Source organism: Lethenteron reissneri, chromosome 3 (assembly GCF_015708825.2).
Source record: "Lethenteron reissneri isolate LAM-NWPU_2019-01 chromosome 3, ASM1570882v1, whole genome shotgun sequence".
Taxonomy (NCBI): domain Eukaryota; kingdom Metazoa; phylum Chordata; class Hyperoartia; order Petromyzontiformes; family Petromyzontidae; genus Lethenteron; species Lethenteron reissneri.
This window is the reverse complement of record NC_083781.1, coordinates 5,603,014-5,617,077: the sequence shown is the minus strand read 5'-3', so window position 1 is coordinate 5,617,077 and position 14,064 is coordinate 5,603,014. Positions and strand designations below refer to the sequence as shown.

The window sequence follows — 14,064 nt, the reverse complement described above, 5'->3', positions numbered from 1 at the left end:
CTTCAGAATAGATATTCTTAGGTTTTTTCGGTAAAGTCACGTAGGTACAAAATTAAAAATTATTAAAGTAAAATAAAATAAAAATCACGACGTTTCGAAGGCAACACAAGCTTCCATCTTCAGGTGGAACCGTAACAAAATTAAATTTAAATTTTTTACCTACGTGACTTTACCTAAGAATATGAATCCTTGCAGTGACGAAAGCTTCAAATATAGAATTCAGAATAGATGTTACTCAACGAGTCATCATCGCAGCGTTATTCTCCGACTCTCATGTGGTGGCAGCATTACATTCAAACAGTGCTCCAAGTTAAACGCAGCAGTGGCATTTAAGACATTCAGCGGTAAAACGACCCCTGAAAGAGGCCTCAAGCTCCTCAGTCACTGCACATTGAAATCATACCTTGAGCCTTGAAGGCTGCGTTGCAATTCCAGACATCTGCAGCTTGTATGCAAGACTGCCACAGGTCAAGCACATTGCTACCATTCGCCGATACCCACCAAGCCTGCACACAGCATAGGAAGGGACGAACAAATAGCATCTCACGCTATGGACTACGCATTTGTAAAACGCAGCATTTTCGATAGGTACATTTATGTGTAAATTACTGACCACCGAGTACAAGATGACATCAATGCAACCGGAATGAGAAAAAAAGTCTAGTGAATTACAGGTGCTCCTAGGACAGGGGTTGGCAACCTGTTGCTCCTTAAGGGCTGCTCCGTGACATTATTTATCAACAACCTACTCTTTAAATATTGAGGGGTTTTTTCCCGAATTCGAACAAAAAATGGCTCTTCTTGTTATTTTGGTTGCAGACCCCTGCCCTAGGAGGTGATATACGAGAAAGAGACATGCAACTATATATAGAAAGAAACGGAGAGAGAAAGTGATGGATAAGAAAAAAATAGTGTAGAGCAAAGTAGACAGAAGGGTGATTGGCGGTAAATACAGTGAAACTATCAACTATTTTTTTATTCGACCAGATAAGGACCACTAAGCTACACAGCCACAAAGGATCGCTCAACGAAGTGGCTCATCATGTGGAATTTTTTAGCCACCAAATACTGCATATGATAATGGTGCAAAAGCATAGAAATGCTAAATTTGATTCAACTCAACACATTTGTCAATAACACCGTGGCCTTAAGAAGTACATCATAGACAACGTTGATGTCAAAGGCCCTTCTACGTAGCATGCAGAGGCCACAGAGGTGGGGTGAATGAAATTGGATTGCATTCCGGATGGAGGCCAACATAACTTGACTTGGTGCGAAAGTGTCCCGTTCAACTCCTGGATATTTGACTAAACCGTATCGTAACACGACATCATCCCTAATCTGTTTTACTCGGGATTAACCATTGGCATGCATATGCCACAAAAGCCACCGTGTAAGCTGGCATTTCAACATTTGTTTGTGCAGCGCCTTTCAAACTTTGGAGATTGGCAACAACTACAAGTTTAAAAAAAATCCTGTTTTTGCCAAGAGGCCTACAATATATTTGTTATTCCATCTCGTTTGACCATAGCGTTTTGTTATACTGATCTGCTTAAGGTACTAACACGTCTGTTCACCAAACAAGCTCCCCACAGAAACTTGTAGGATAATTATAAATGCACAAACGTGGTAGCTGACACACACACATACACGTGCGGATGGCAGTTCTACTCAAACAGATCCCCCACATGTTAATGAACATTTTCGCAATGCCTAACATTTTTCTTTCCTTATACAAGAACTCGTGGAATGTAAGTAGGCTGTGCAAAAATGAAGGGAAATTTGATGATCAACATAAGCAAGTGGTGGGCTTAATATCATGTAATGTTGCGGTGCTTAGCGATACTGTGATGAATCATACGATACAAGGCCCACAGTAAACATGGCCCTTTTCGCTAAATATCATATCGTGATTATCATGGCTCATAAACACTGTGGAAAATATTTAATTTCTTTACACAAAATATTTAGGAAAATACAAAAGCACAATAACCTTGTAATTAGCTATGAACCATGAAACTATTATTGGTCTTATTTTTTTGCGAAATGTGCATTATAAGCAGTAAAGGTTGTCAAGTTGCAACGATTAAAATATTTTATCATGGCAGGCTTACGTTGAGCTGAAGAATGTTTTAAAGTAATCTTTATTTGTATTGGAAGTACAGTAAAACATTGTGAAATACAATTAGAAAGTTACGTGAACCTAATATCATGATCATCGTTATTACTTAACGAGGGATAATGTCGGTCATGTTGAGTAGAAGATGGCTTTTTCTGGTTTAAACTATCTGAATCATTTCATCACTTCCACTAAATATAGGCCAGCTTAGCACAAGTGTGATTGGACACATACACGTTTGGAATAACTCCAGAGGGCGAGAATAGAAACACATGGATGAGAGAACAGATACTTATAAAATATACAAAAAAATATTTTAATCCCTCACATGCAGATTTTATTGACATTTTATGAGAAACAACCAAAAAAATGGCACCACAATAAAGAAAAATGATCGAGAAAAATGCAACATGAAAGTGACGCTAAACACAACAACAAAAAACTTGTAGTTGTAAAATACAAAAGAGTCCTCAACGTGCCAATGCGGTTATAGAGAGGTTTTTAGGCAGATGCTGTTGTTCACGAACGCCTATTAAGACGGGGGAGTGGGGGGGGGAAACACCACGTTCAGTGGGATTTTTATCACATTGTAGGACCAGTTCTGATTTAGGGTCGAGTCAACAGACGGGAAGTCCAAAACCGATTCAGATGCCACTCGCCACCGATCTAAGCCGTGACTGGGGATACAACGAAGGTTGGTTTATCTTCTTGGTTCTTTCGGTAAAGTCACGTAGAAGGGAAGTAATAAAATAATAAAAATAAAACATAATAAAATTATTCTCACGACGTTTCGGCCACAACGCAAGCAACCGTCCTCAGGTGAAAACAGGGTCCGTCGAGGCGACAGAGTCTGAATGGACCTGGTTTTCACCTGAGGACGGCTGCTTGCGTTGTGGCCGAAACGTCGTGACAATAATTGTATTATGTTTTATTTTTATTATTTTATTACTTCCCTTCTACGTGACTTTACCGAAAGAACCAAGAAGATGAATCCCTGCAGTCACGAAAGCTTTAAATCGAAGGTTGGTTTGTAGAGTGCTGCGGCAAACACTGCACCATCACTCCAAAGATCCCCAGTTTAGCCTCTAACGATCTGCTGGAGCAAGTGCTGTTAGCCAGAGCCTACGAAGGCCGGCATGGAGCACGAGGAGTGGGTGGCCACTCCCATACACGCGTACGCACACACACATACACACACCAACAATATAGTATTACGGATCTGTTTTTGCACTGTACTAATGGACTAGGTCAGTGGATGGTCATTCACATTCACGTGCAAGTCACATTCTATAGATTCTTTGAAGAGCAGTCATACTAGGCACCGATATATCCTGTGTGCTATGGCATGCACATATGACAAGGCGTTTACCCAAATTAACCACTTTTTGTGGCACTTGTCAAAAGTAACACTTCGGCTAAAATTGTATTTTTGTTTTTGCGTTGTCGGCTTTTGCCCCCCCTCCAACCACCCCCCTGTGAATACAAAGTGGAACCGGTTTATAAATCCTTCACGGGAGAGGCAATGACAAAATCACCCCGAATGTCAGCTTCTGGAACTTAAGCAGTTTAGAGCGCTGGGGTAACAAGTCTGCCTGTGACTATCCCAGGTGTTGCAGGTCTGAGCTGTGAGATGGTAAATGGATGGCAAGAAGACAGCAACAGATCCTTCATTCGAGCTGACTGGCTTTGAGTGTTACCCCCCTCTCTTATAAATTCGTTTTTTCAGGGTACTCTCACTTCCTCCCGCATGGAAAACACCAATTAATCGGTATTGCTGGGCAGGATTTCGCAGGTTTTTGCTGTACATCTCTTCGATGTGTTTACAGGTTGTGGCTGCGTCTTGTCAAGCATAATGCCCGACGTTTCACTCGGAAAAATCTGATAAAAATGCCGAATAACAAACTGAAGCCAGATCAGATAGCTCATTGAGGCAATTGCCAAACATCGCAATGCAGGACCCTCCTGAAAATAGAATCCTGAGAATCAACAGGCCATTCCTGGGTAAATAGGGAGAATTATTATTAACTCCACTTTGGCTGCTCTGATTCTGACACAGCTCTGCATGTGGAATTTGCGTGCTTTGATGGCCGCCTGCACAGTTACTCTCCATCACCACTCGCTTACCACTCGCCTTCAGGGACAGAACGCCCGACGATTTGACCTCTGCAAGGGAGAGGGCAACGAAGCCAGGCACCAACGCAGCCTGACGACCGCAGAGCCACAGAACTAAATTCTTCCCTCCACGTGGAATGTTTGCCAAATTGAATCGCAATGCTGGTGATGCTATGCAACCGCCTTCTGTCATGTCGCCCTGTTTTTACTTTTCACTTCAACATTTGTTTACCCAGCAGAGCCTCAATGGGTCTTACGATTGTTTAATGGAGGGTCCTGCTGAGTTTTTTGGTAAAGGAACGATGTTGCCACGTATTCTCCACAATTGAGTCATTTTTGCTGGTAATATTTAAAATTCGTCAAATGTAAACCCAGCCGCCAGCAAACGTGACCTACTCCTTTTTTTATAACTTCACAGAATCTTTCACGTCCACTGTTGGCAGACAGCGGTTTGTTGCTCTACAGGGGGGCCCGCGCATGGCCAAAACTGCAAACCTCTGCAGCAAGTGGCAAGCGAACGTTCGTTCACTGAAAACGCTCCACAATCATGAAGGATTAACCGGTGGCACAATTGAGAAGATAATTATTTGCACTCCGTTGTGTTGTACCACGTGTGTTTTGGCGCACAATGCCCGGCGTTTCCCTCCAAGCCCGACAACAACACGCACTTCAACCTGAAAACTCAGCGGAGGGCTACAGCAGCACTACTGGGAAAACCTACCGAGTTGTAAGGATGTGCAATTACTTAATGCATCGAATCGCCAATGACTGCGCACGTCTGCTGCTGTCAATGAGACTTTGGCCGAGGCCAAAATGTCATTGTGGTGCGATAGCAAAGGAACCCAAACTGTCCGAGGGAATTAAATGAATTATTCAGCACTTAAATTTCCGTGGCATTTCTTAGCATTTTTTTCCTATCAGCCATCATATACACGATCGTTTTTTTTTACCCCCACATCACAGCCTACTACGTAACATTTTTAGAAACCAAGCCAAACACACAGAGCTCCACATCCCTGCTGGGGTGGAGGGTTAAGCAGGATAGCCAGCAGGCGTCACATTTTTTTGGGTAATTTAGGTGCAGAGAATTTGGAATTTCGACCATGCGGTGTACGTACTCGTTGCAGCGCAAGCAGATTTGTGTTGAGCAGCTGTTGTCAAACGTCGCTGGACTGCGAACGGGCAGCGGGCGAGTGTTTTGCATTGTCACATTCTGGGGATGCAATTCTTTTTCAGCTAAAGCCCAAGGCCAAATTAACCCATTATTTAACCGAGTTTATAAAAAATTACGTTTTGTGCAACGCTAACAGTTGTTTCAACTATGGCAAGACCATGACAATACAGGTAATGACAATTTACCCAAATAATCCTCAAGAGCCTAGAGGCTCTCTTTCAGACAGGCCCTGCCTATATTGGGGACGTTTGGGAAATTCCATCAATGAGGCTTTGGCATGCAGGAAGAAACGAGAGTACCCAGAAAGCTCACAAACAGTCACGCACTGCAATCTCCCCGCCACCAAGAATCCCTCCGATCAGAGTCAGAATATTTATTTTATGCTCGAGGAATTCGATGAGCCTCTAAAAGTCCTTTTCACAGATGTGCAGTAGGGGCGGGTCAGAACCTTACAACAACAAACAATGCAAAAAAACATGATAGCACTGCAAAGTATAGGAAAGGTAAACAAATTACTTAAAATATACAAATAAAACTAAACTATGTTTATCTTACCAGGTAAAGCCCACTGAGCTATTAGCTTTTTCTTCAGAAGCGATCTGGCCACAAATGATAGCTCAACGAAGTGGCTTATCACGTGGACATTTATAACAGCCAAATACTCTAAACGCGTGTAGTCCTGGTGGTAGTCTATGCAAGTACTAACCAGGCTCAATCCGACTGAGCTTCCGAAATCCGACAAGATCGGGTGTATTTAGTACTTCAAGATCAGGTGTATTTAGTAATTCGGTCATAGCACAGACCTGCTCCCGCTGCCATGTGGATGAGGAATTTCCACCACCAATTCAGAGCTGCCGATATACACAAGCAACTGCTCCAGTGGCCATTTGGGGCACGGAGATTCTCCGACTTGGCTGAACCCTAAGGTGAAACGAGATACTCACATTGTCAATGGTGGCCACAAAGAGGAGGACGATGTTGGCAATGTGCAGGATAAAGATGGAGATGAGCAGGGCAAACATCTTGCGATGATGACGGAGCTACTTCTGCTGTTGGGGAAACAAAACCAGACGAGAGAAAAGAAACATCGTCATTGTTGCGAGTACAGATTTTCCGCCGTGGTGTAACGATCTCCCGGCACGACATTTGAAACAACGGTGCAAGGTTTTTAAATCCCCCCCCCCCCCCGCCGTTTGTATCCACCCAGCAGTGTAAATGGGCGCACCGCAGTTAATCAGCAGGTCGCGTGTGGTGGTGGGGGGGTAAAGTGTGGGCACTCCCAAATATTGCAAGATGGTGCACGCAGCGTTGGTGTACGGTGCTTTGTCTGGAAGACTTTGCAGTTTTTTCCTGGATTTTTCTGTATGCGCATAATCACTTTAAGATGTTTTCTTGTTCATTTTTTTGTTTTGTTGCGGTTGCACCCGATTCAAGGGCCGAATGGCTCACGGGGCTATACAAAATAAACTGAAAACTGAAACTGAAATGTCGGGCCAGCGTGGAATTATAGGACAAATATATTCCAGAAACTCCCTCTAGTGGAGGCCCTTGTGCCAGCAGTGGAATAAGCAAGTGATTCCACTTCTAAACCTGAGCACATCATACGTGTCACCTGGAGAAATCCGACGTGCTATATATGCTGTTTTTCACAGATGTCCAGTAGGGGCGAGTCAGAAAGTTCCAACAAACACAAAAAACGATAGGTATAGGAAAGGTAAGCAAATGACTAACAATAAACGTCGTGATTTCATTTATTTTATTTTATACCTACGTGACTTTACCGAAAGAACCAAAGAGTATGGATCCCTGCAGTCACGAAAACTTCAAATCTACACAAAAAATAAATTAACCAAAACTTAATCTTTTTTATTTTACCAGTTAAAGCCCACTGGGCTATTAGTTAATTTTCAGAAGCGACCTGGACACATGATAATTCTACGAAGCTGCTTATCATGGGGAATTTTACAGCATCGCACCTGAGCATACATTTAGAAATGCAACCGCGTGGGTATGCTCCTAATATAATTATCTAGCACAACCACAGTCGCGGAAGAGTGCATTATTCCGAGTGTGTATAAATATGTAAATGTGAAACTGAAGGACACGTGTAAGTCTCTCATACGCCAGTTACAACAAACCCCACTCCCAATGCATACATGTCAGAACACTAGACGTAGCTATTACAGTAGTTTGATCAAGTTAAGTACGTGCCCATTGATATGTATTACCTCATGCTCGTAATTATCTGGGAGAGATGTTAACTACCTCGCCTTTTATGGAGGAGGTCGTGGTTTCGATCCTGACCCTGACGCCTGTTGTATTTTTGGAGTTTGTGTGTCTCTCTCCCAGTGGCCGCATGGATTTTCTTCCGGGTCCTCCAGTTTTTCCCTCCACGTTTAGAATCAACGTGCGTTTAAGAGTATTTGGCTGCTATAAATTTCCACGTGATAAGCCACTTCGTTGAGCAATTATTTGTGCCCAGGTCGCTTCTGAAAAAGAGCAATAAGCTCAATAGGCCTTATCTGGTAAAATATTAAATAGTTTAGGTCAACCTCGCTCAAATCCAGCAACGTTTCAACTATTATCAATTAAAACATTGATTGCGTCGTTTGTTTGCTGGTTGCTTCATAATTTCGGGGGCCCATGCTTAGAAATTTATTTCTTTTCACAACAATTGGAATGTAGTAGGTATCAGTAGTAGCCCAAAAACTACGACTGGGGCTGTTAAGTGAAGTCACCAGGGCCTAATCTTGACTTAAAAGCTTTCGTGACTGCAGGAATTCATATTCTTTGGGTCTTTCGGTAAAGTCACATAGATAGGTTCAAAGAAAATAAAACCAAAAACGACGACGTTTCGATCACAACACAAGTGATCGTCATCAGGTAAAAATATATAGCGGGAGAGCTGCTGAGGCAGGAATAAATATCCTTTAAAAGTGGCGCATGAGCAAGTAGCAGAGGCAAGCACGTTCACAATTTGCCAACAGAGTCATCAGTGCGTCGACCTTGACTACAATTACATTGTTTTCAATTGAAAGTCGCATTTTGGCTGCTCCATTAACGCTGCCAAGGGATGAAACATGACCCTTCTGTTCGCAGACTCTGTTAGTCCGTGTACACGAGCCGTTTGGGTCAATGGGACTCGCCGGCTCAAGCAGCACACACGGTGGGAGTTGGGGGGAAAACCATGCCAAACTTACCCCACACAAAAAAAAAACACACTGCTCGCCATAGTGAATGCCACACCCACCGTTGCTCACAAGACACACCAATTGTGGAGTGCGCCATTCCTTACAGGGGGTGTTTCGTTCCCGTCACCGACGTTAGGGGTTTCTCTCTATCTCACACTTCAATGAACTCTCACAAACGCTCTTTTTAGTTTCATCTCTTCTCTCGGACGCACCATCTCATCATCGGCCTTGGTCAATTCCCCCGCTGGATGAAGGCCAACCCAAAGCAAGTGCCATCTCTCGCGATGCTGCGATGTAAACGATCCACGTCCTCTCCTTGGCTGCCACTAGTCATCTCGTCATCCACGCTATTTCATTTTCCCAGAGTTCCATACAAAGACCGCCGAGGCAAATGGGCTAATAATATTTAATTGGTTAACCTACGAGCAAGATTTTAATCTAGGTCAACCTCCCCCCAAATGTTTGCTTATCCACTCTTAAGCTTTATTGATTTGCTCTCCGTTTATGCTCATGTATGCCAGGCATATATGTAAATAACAAAACCATAAATCCATTCGATTAGTCATTCACATTCCGTTTATGCCAACGTGTAGCCACATCGACCACTGCCCATGGATCGTCACAATGTTTTGGGCCCACATTGTACCCCCCCCGACCCAAAAAAAAGTCAATTGCTTGCACATTACTACCGATGGATTGACCTCCACTTGATAACCCACCCTTAGGGTGTTTTTTGGGCCTACTCGTCTACACTGGCCAGACGCCTTGGAAGAGGTGGTGGCACCCACACCTTTATCCCGCCACAAGCGACGTTACCGATCAGCTAACTTTGCACTGCTGTTTCAAGCGCCGCGCCCGGCGATCGAATCGAACGGTCGACATCTGGATTGCACATTGTACAGCACTGTACTACGCAGACACAAGATCGCTTTCAAGTTTCGTCCCCCGATGTTCAACAGATCTATCACAGCACAGCATCCCTCGGGCATCACGTTAGTGCAGGGGCATTTTTTTTCGTGCACACATTTAAAATCGCCACCGTCCTCAGGGAATTAAAGCATCCTTGCTACGCCTCGAAACAACAACACACTTCTTACAGGAATGCAGCAATTGTGTATTTTGTTTTCCTTTTTGGGTTTCCCGTCGAGTTTATGACCGGGGGACTACCCCTGCCTGCTTAGCTTGGGGTGCTGGGAGTGGTGGTGGTGGTGTCTGACAGGCTCAGGTTTCATGGCGCTGCAGCTGAGACGCTGGCTTTGTATACAGCCGGTCTCTAATTACCCCTCCTCAACGCCCCCACCACCCTGGTTTTCACCGGGCAAAGGCGTGCACGCACATTTTTAAACCCCAACGGCCAAGCGCGTGGGGGACCGCACCAATGAAAAACAAGGGCCAGCGCTTCAGCCATTTTGCCCGTCCTTTTTTTCCCCAACACATTTAAAGCGTTTTAGAGCTCTATCTCGCGTGTTGCATAATTGTCCGACGTTTCGCTCCACGCACCGGGAGCTTCCCCACCCCGCCCCCACCCCCCGAGGAAACGAATTTGGGAGCTGATGACGGGAAAAAAAATCGGAGCTCAATTCAGTTGGCTGAAGAAGCACCACCCCACCCCCAACTCACACAGCACGTGGAGCGAAACGTCGGGGCATCGTGCCCAGTGACACACAGCGACGTGGGCACAACGAAACGCATCGCAAAGCCTTGGCAGCAACACAACGGGTGAAACCTACGCGGTAGTCGGAGTCCTGCAATTTTCGAGTTACGTCGAAAGACATCACTTGCTCCCAAAACTCTGCTGTTGTATGGGACTATTTTTTCTTCTTTCTGCAAACATCACCGCGTTACCTTTACTCTCCAGCACTTTCAAACAAAATCTGACGACGCAATAACATCATCGCGACCGGGCGCTTCAAATTATTGGAGATTTTATTTTTTATAATCCTAAAGTACTGCAGTAAATTATATACGATGTGACGTGCCGTTAAGTAAGAACAGTTGAATAATAGAGCACACGTTTCTCGCATTAGGAGGCATTCGAGAAACCCAAGGCGTGCGCTTAGTCGTCAGTGAAGTTTCCTGGTGCCTCAACGAGAGAAGGTGAATATGTGAGAACATACCACTGGTAAACATCGACTTTTATGTTGGGGCGATTGTCTGTGCACAGCCTTCGGGCAGCTTAAGTGGCTCCTCCATTATTAAAGGAGGGCAGCTTTTCAATGGAAAGAGAAAAAAAGGGCGTATTTTATTAAAAAATGTGGGGCACTAAATCAGCGTCATGTCAAACTTCTATCCCAAACGTTCAAAGAGAAGACGGTGCAAACCCCCTCCTGCTACGCGTAAGGGGGTACCAATGGTGGTTACTGTCGCAATGTCTGCCGTTTGTCCTTGGATAGTATTCCTGTTATCTGTAAATAAACACAAATATTGCACAGCAATTCATATGCTTGGTTCTTTCGGTAAAGTCACGTAAATAGAAACCAAAAAATGCAGTCACGAAAGCATCAAATCAAGAATGTAAATAAAATAATAATCTGAAAACCCCACGACGTTTCGATCGCAACACAAGCGGTCTTGATCAGGCGGAGAGAAAAGAGGGGGGCTATGCATCACATTGCCCCGCGGAGTGAAGAAGGAGCTGCATCACATTGCACAGCATTTGCCACCTTCTCTGCTGGGCACCCCCTCTTATCCAGAGAAATATGCAGATATTTAAAATAAAGTTATTAATTTGGTGCTTTCAGGAGACCGACTTCCAAGTAGATCGTTATCTGGGGATAAGCGCGGAGACTTATGCACGGATAAGCGTGTACATTGGGACGTATTGATGCGCAGGTAATGTGATTTTCCACATCAATTCGGGGGTGTGGATATGGTAGAAGAGCAGATAGCAGCGATTCACATAATAAGATTGTAACCAAAGTGCAGCGCTTCACAAAGATGCTTTTTCACTCCGCGGGGCACACTCTCCAGCTTGCTCCGGACACCAAACCAAAACACCACCGTGGGCCCGGATGGGTGAGTGTAAGCAGCTGCGGGTGTAGCGGGCCCAGCTCTACGCATGTGCCTGCAAACCAAGAGAGTTGACAGGGCAGGGTGTTGGCGGATGTCTGCTGCCATATTGCGCCGTGACCAATGGGAGAGGGGTGGGAGGTGGGGGCGGGTCTGGATTGGCCACTGAATGGCACGGGCGGTTCGTTTGTCCTAGTTGGAGATCAGTGAGGTTCTTTCATCTTCTGCAATTCCGAAAATGCGGCGGCGTGCCGGTTGAGAAACACTGCCGTCGTTGGATATGCAAAGTTTTTAGCCGGGTCACGAAGCTGACGTTGTAGCGGGTTGTGTGGGATGATTTACAGCCGAGGAATTAACAAAAACATAAATATGAACATACCGTACAATCATGATCCGGACGGGTTCACGCTGGGACTACTTCCAAGAAAAGTACACGGGCACAGACGTGTTACATCACTGTACAGAGTAGACTGTGTGCTTTTCTTTTTTCGCGCTGCCTGTTCACTAATATTGCGTTGTTCCCCGGTCAATTTTGTTTAACAAAAATTGCAGAATTTGCTGCCTCCCATCTTACGAAATAGATTTCAGTCCTCAGTTCACTTCACGGTTAGTTCAAACATTAAAGCTTAGGGCATGGTAACAGGTTTTCAATGGGCTTATTGAGATTTGTCATTTCTGCATTTAATTCAATTAATTGTGCGTGTGTTGGGTCTCATTTATACACCGACAAAATTAGTTGGCAGACATTTTACAGACAGCCACAGAACTGGCTTTCAGCACCCTTCAAATACAACTAATAATTGTAACTTCATCATCTCCATCAAAGAAATTGCAGGGTGTCCCTGCTTTTTTGGATGTTGGCCCAATTCCTTAATGAGCATTTTGCACATGGGAAAAAAAAACCTCAAAGGGCCTGGAGAAACCACACAAACGATTTGGCGAGAACCCTTTGAGATCTGTGCAGATCGTGCTGACCTGCTTGCTGTGCTGCCTTGTACTTGCCCACCCAAGTACCCCTTACAAGTTAGCAGTCTGGGTGCGGCATCATGAAATCTGTACAAGTCACCAACCTTGTCTCCAAAGTACTGTAATTTGATTAATTGGCACCGTGTGGTTAAACCACACCTACGAAGAGGCAACCCTCAAAACCCTGAAACATAAATCTGTCCACGTATTGCTGTACTGCTTCCTACAGTTATGCCATGTAAATGTAAAGGGCTGTCTCCTACAGGCAACATCTCTGCATGAACCACCAACCTCCCTGCGTTTGAATTAATTCATTCACTGCAAATGTTTAGCCACACTGATCGAAAAAGTCCGGTGACCAATGAATGTGGCACTTACAGTCGAACATGTATGGTGTAGGTGGTGGAGTGATGGCGTGAGTTCGATTCCTGGACTCATTTCTCTTTCATCCACGTCCCGAGTTGATCCCGGCACTTCTAATAAAAATCCTTCTTATTATCCGTGTGCTTTAACAGATAATAGGAGTCACCCAGAAGCTGCAGCTAATTCATCCCATCATCTACACCTTGCTGTGGGATTGACCTGACCATAGTTGACTGGGAAGAAATGGGCAAGTGTGGATTAGACCATCATCTGGAAGTGGTAGTTAAGTATCCCAGTATCCGCATTTATCTCTTCGACAAGTGAAAAACTCTCCCCTTTACTGTGTGTACTGTGTATACAGTACAGTACTAGAAATATTCCTACAGGACACGCTTTGTGATCATTTAGTTGATAGCCCAAGAGAGCCAAAAGAGTTGTAGAATGTTCAAATTGATCTGTCGCCTCTAAATTAATTGCTGCTGATACGCAACATTTAGACTTTGTAATGCCTCTTTATAACACTTTAATAAAACTGTTACAATTGTTTGTCCTTGAATAATGTGGAAACAGGTGTAATTCGTGAGAAACGTCAATGGTAATTACCGTCCACCTAGCGACGATTCAGTATTTTCCGCACAAAATGTACTTATGGGGTAATTTTCAAATCATCGATTTGCACAATGGCGTTACTCTTCTTGCAAATGACACCATGAACCCTTTGGCATCCGCCCGACAGCGAACAACGCACTCCGTCAGTGCGTACGTGTACTTTACAGCCCTGCGACGGTAAATCGAATCGGCAACCACGTGTTTTCTCAGCCAGTGGTGAACTTGCTAACCCTCGGCTATCCAGCCACCCAAATAAAAGATTATCGACACCTGTGTGTGCTACTTGCCACCGACCAACATATACAGTAGAAATCCTCTTAACCACGGTGATAGGGGTAGCGATCCTATTATCTGTGGGATTATCGGCCAATTCGCCGAACCTATCCTTGGGGGAAAAAATGCGGATAACAGCGTGAATTCTCCGCGAAAAATGTGCAAACGAACGGGAAGCTGCTCTGCACAGTAGGTATGGTAACCCCATGGATAATCAAGGATAACTGCTAAGATTATGGCCACGGTTA

The 14,064-nt window shown here is 44.4% G+C and overlaps 1 protein-coding gene across 2 annotated transcripts in view; it reads right to left on the bottom strand.

Moving 5' to 3' along the window:
- Positions 1 to 14,064, bottom strand: part of LOC133345430 (peripheral myelin protein 22-like) — a 34,394-nt gene that overhangs the window by 10,420 nt on the left and 9,910 nt on the right. The window contains exons 2-3 of one of the 2 annotated variants that reach the window (XM_061556161.1): positions 6,350 to 6,454; positions 404 to 506 (exon numbers count right to left, since the gene is read on the bottom strand). In XM_061556161.1, coding sequence (XP_061412145.1) covers positions 404 to 506; positions 6,350 to 6,427 — 181 coding nt within the window. In that variant the 5' untranslated portion in view covers positions 6,428 to 6,454. The remainder of the gene's footprint in view (positions 1 to 403; positions 507 to 6,349; positions 6,455 to 14,064) is intronic. The other variant, XM_061556170.1, reaches the window with a different exon arrangement.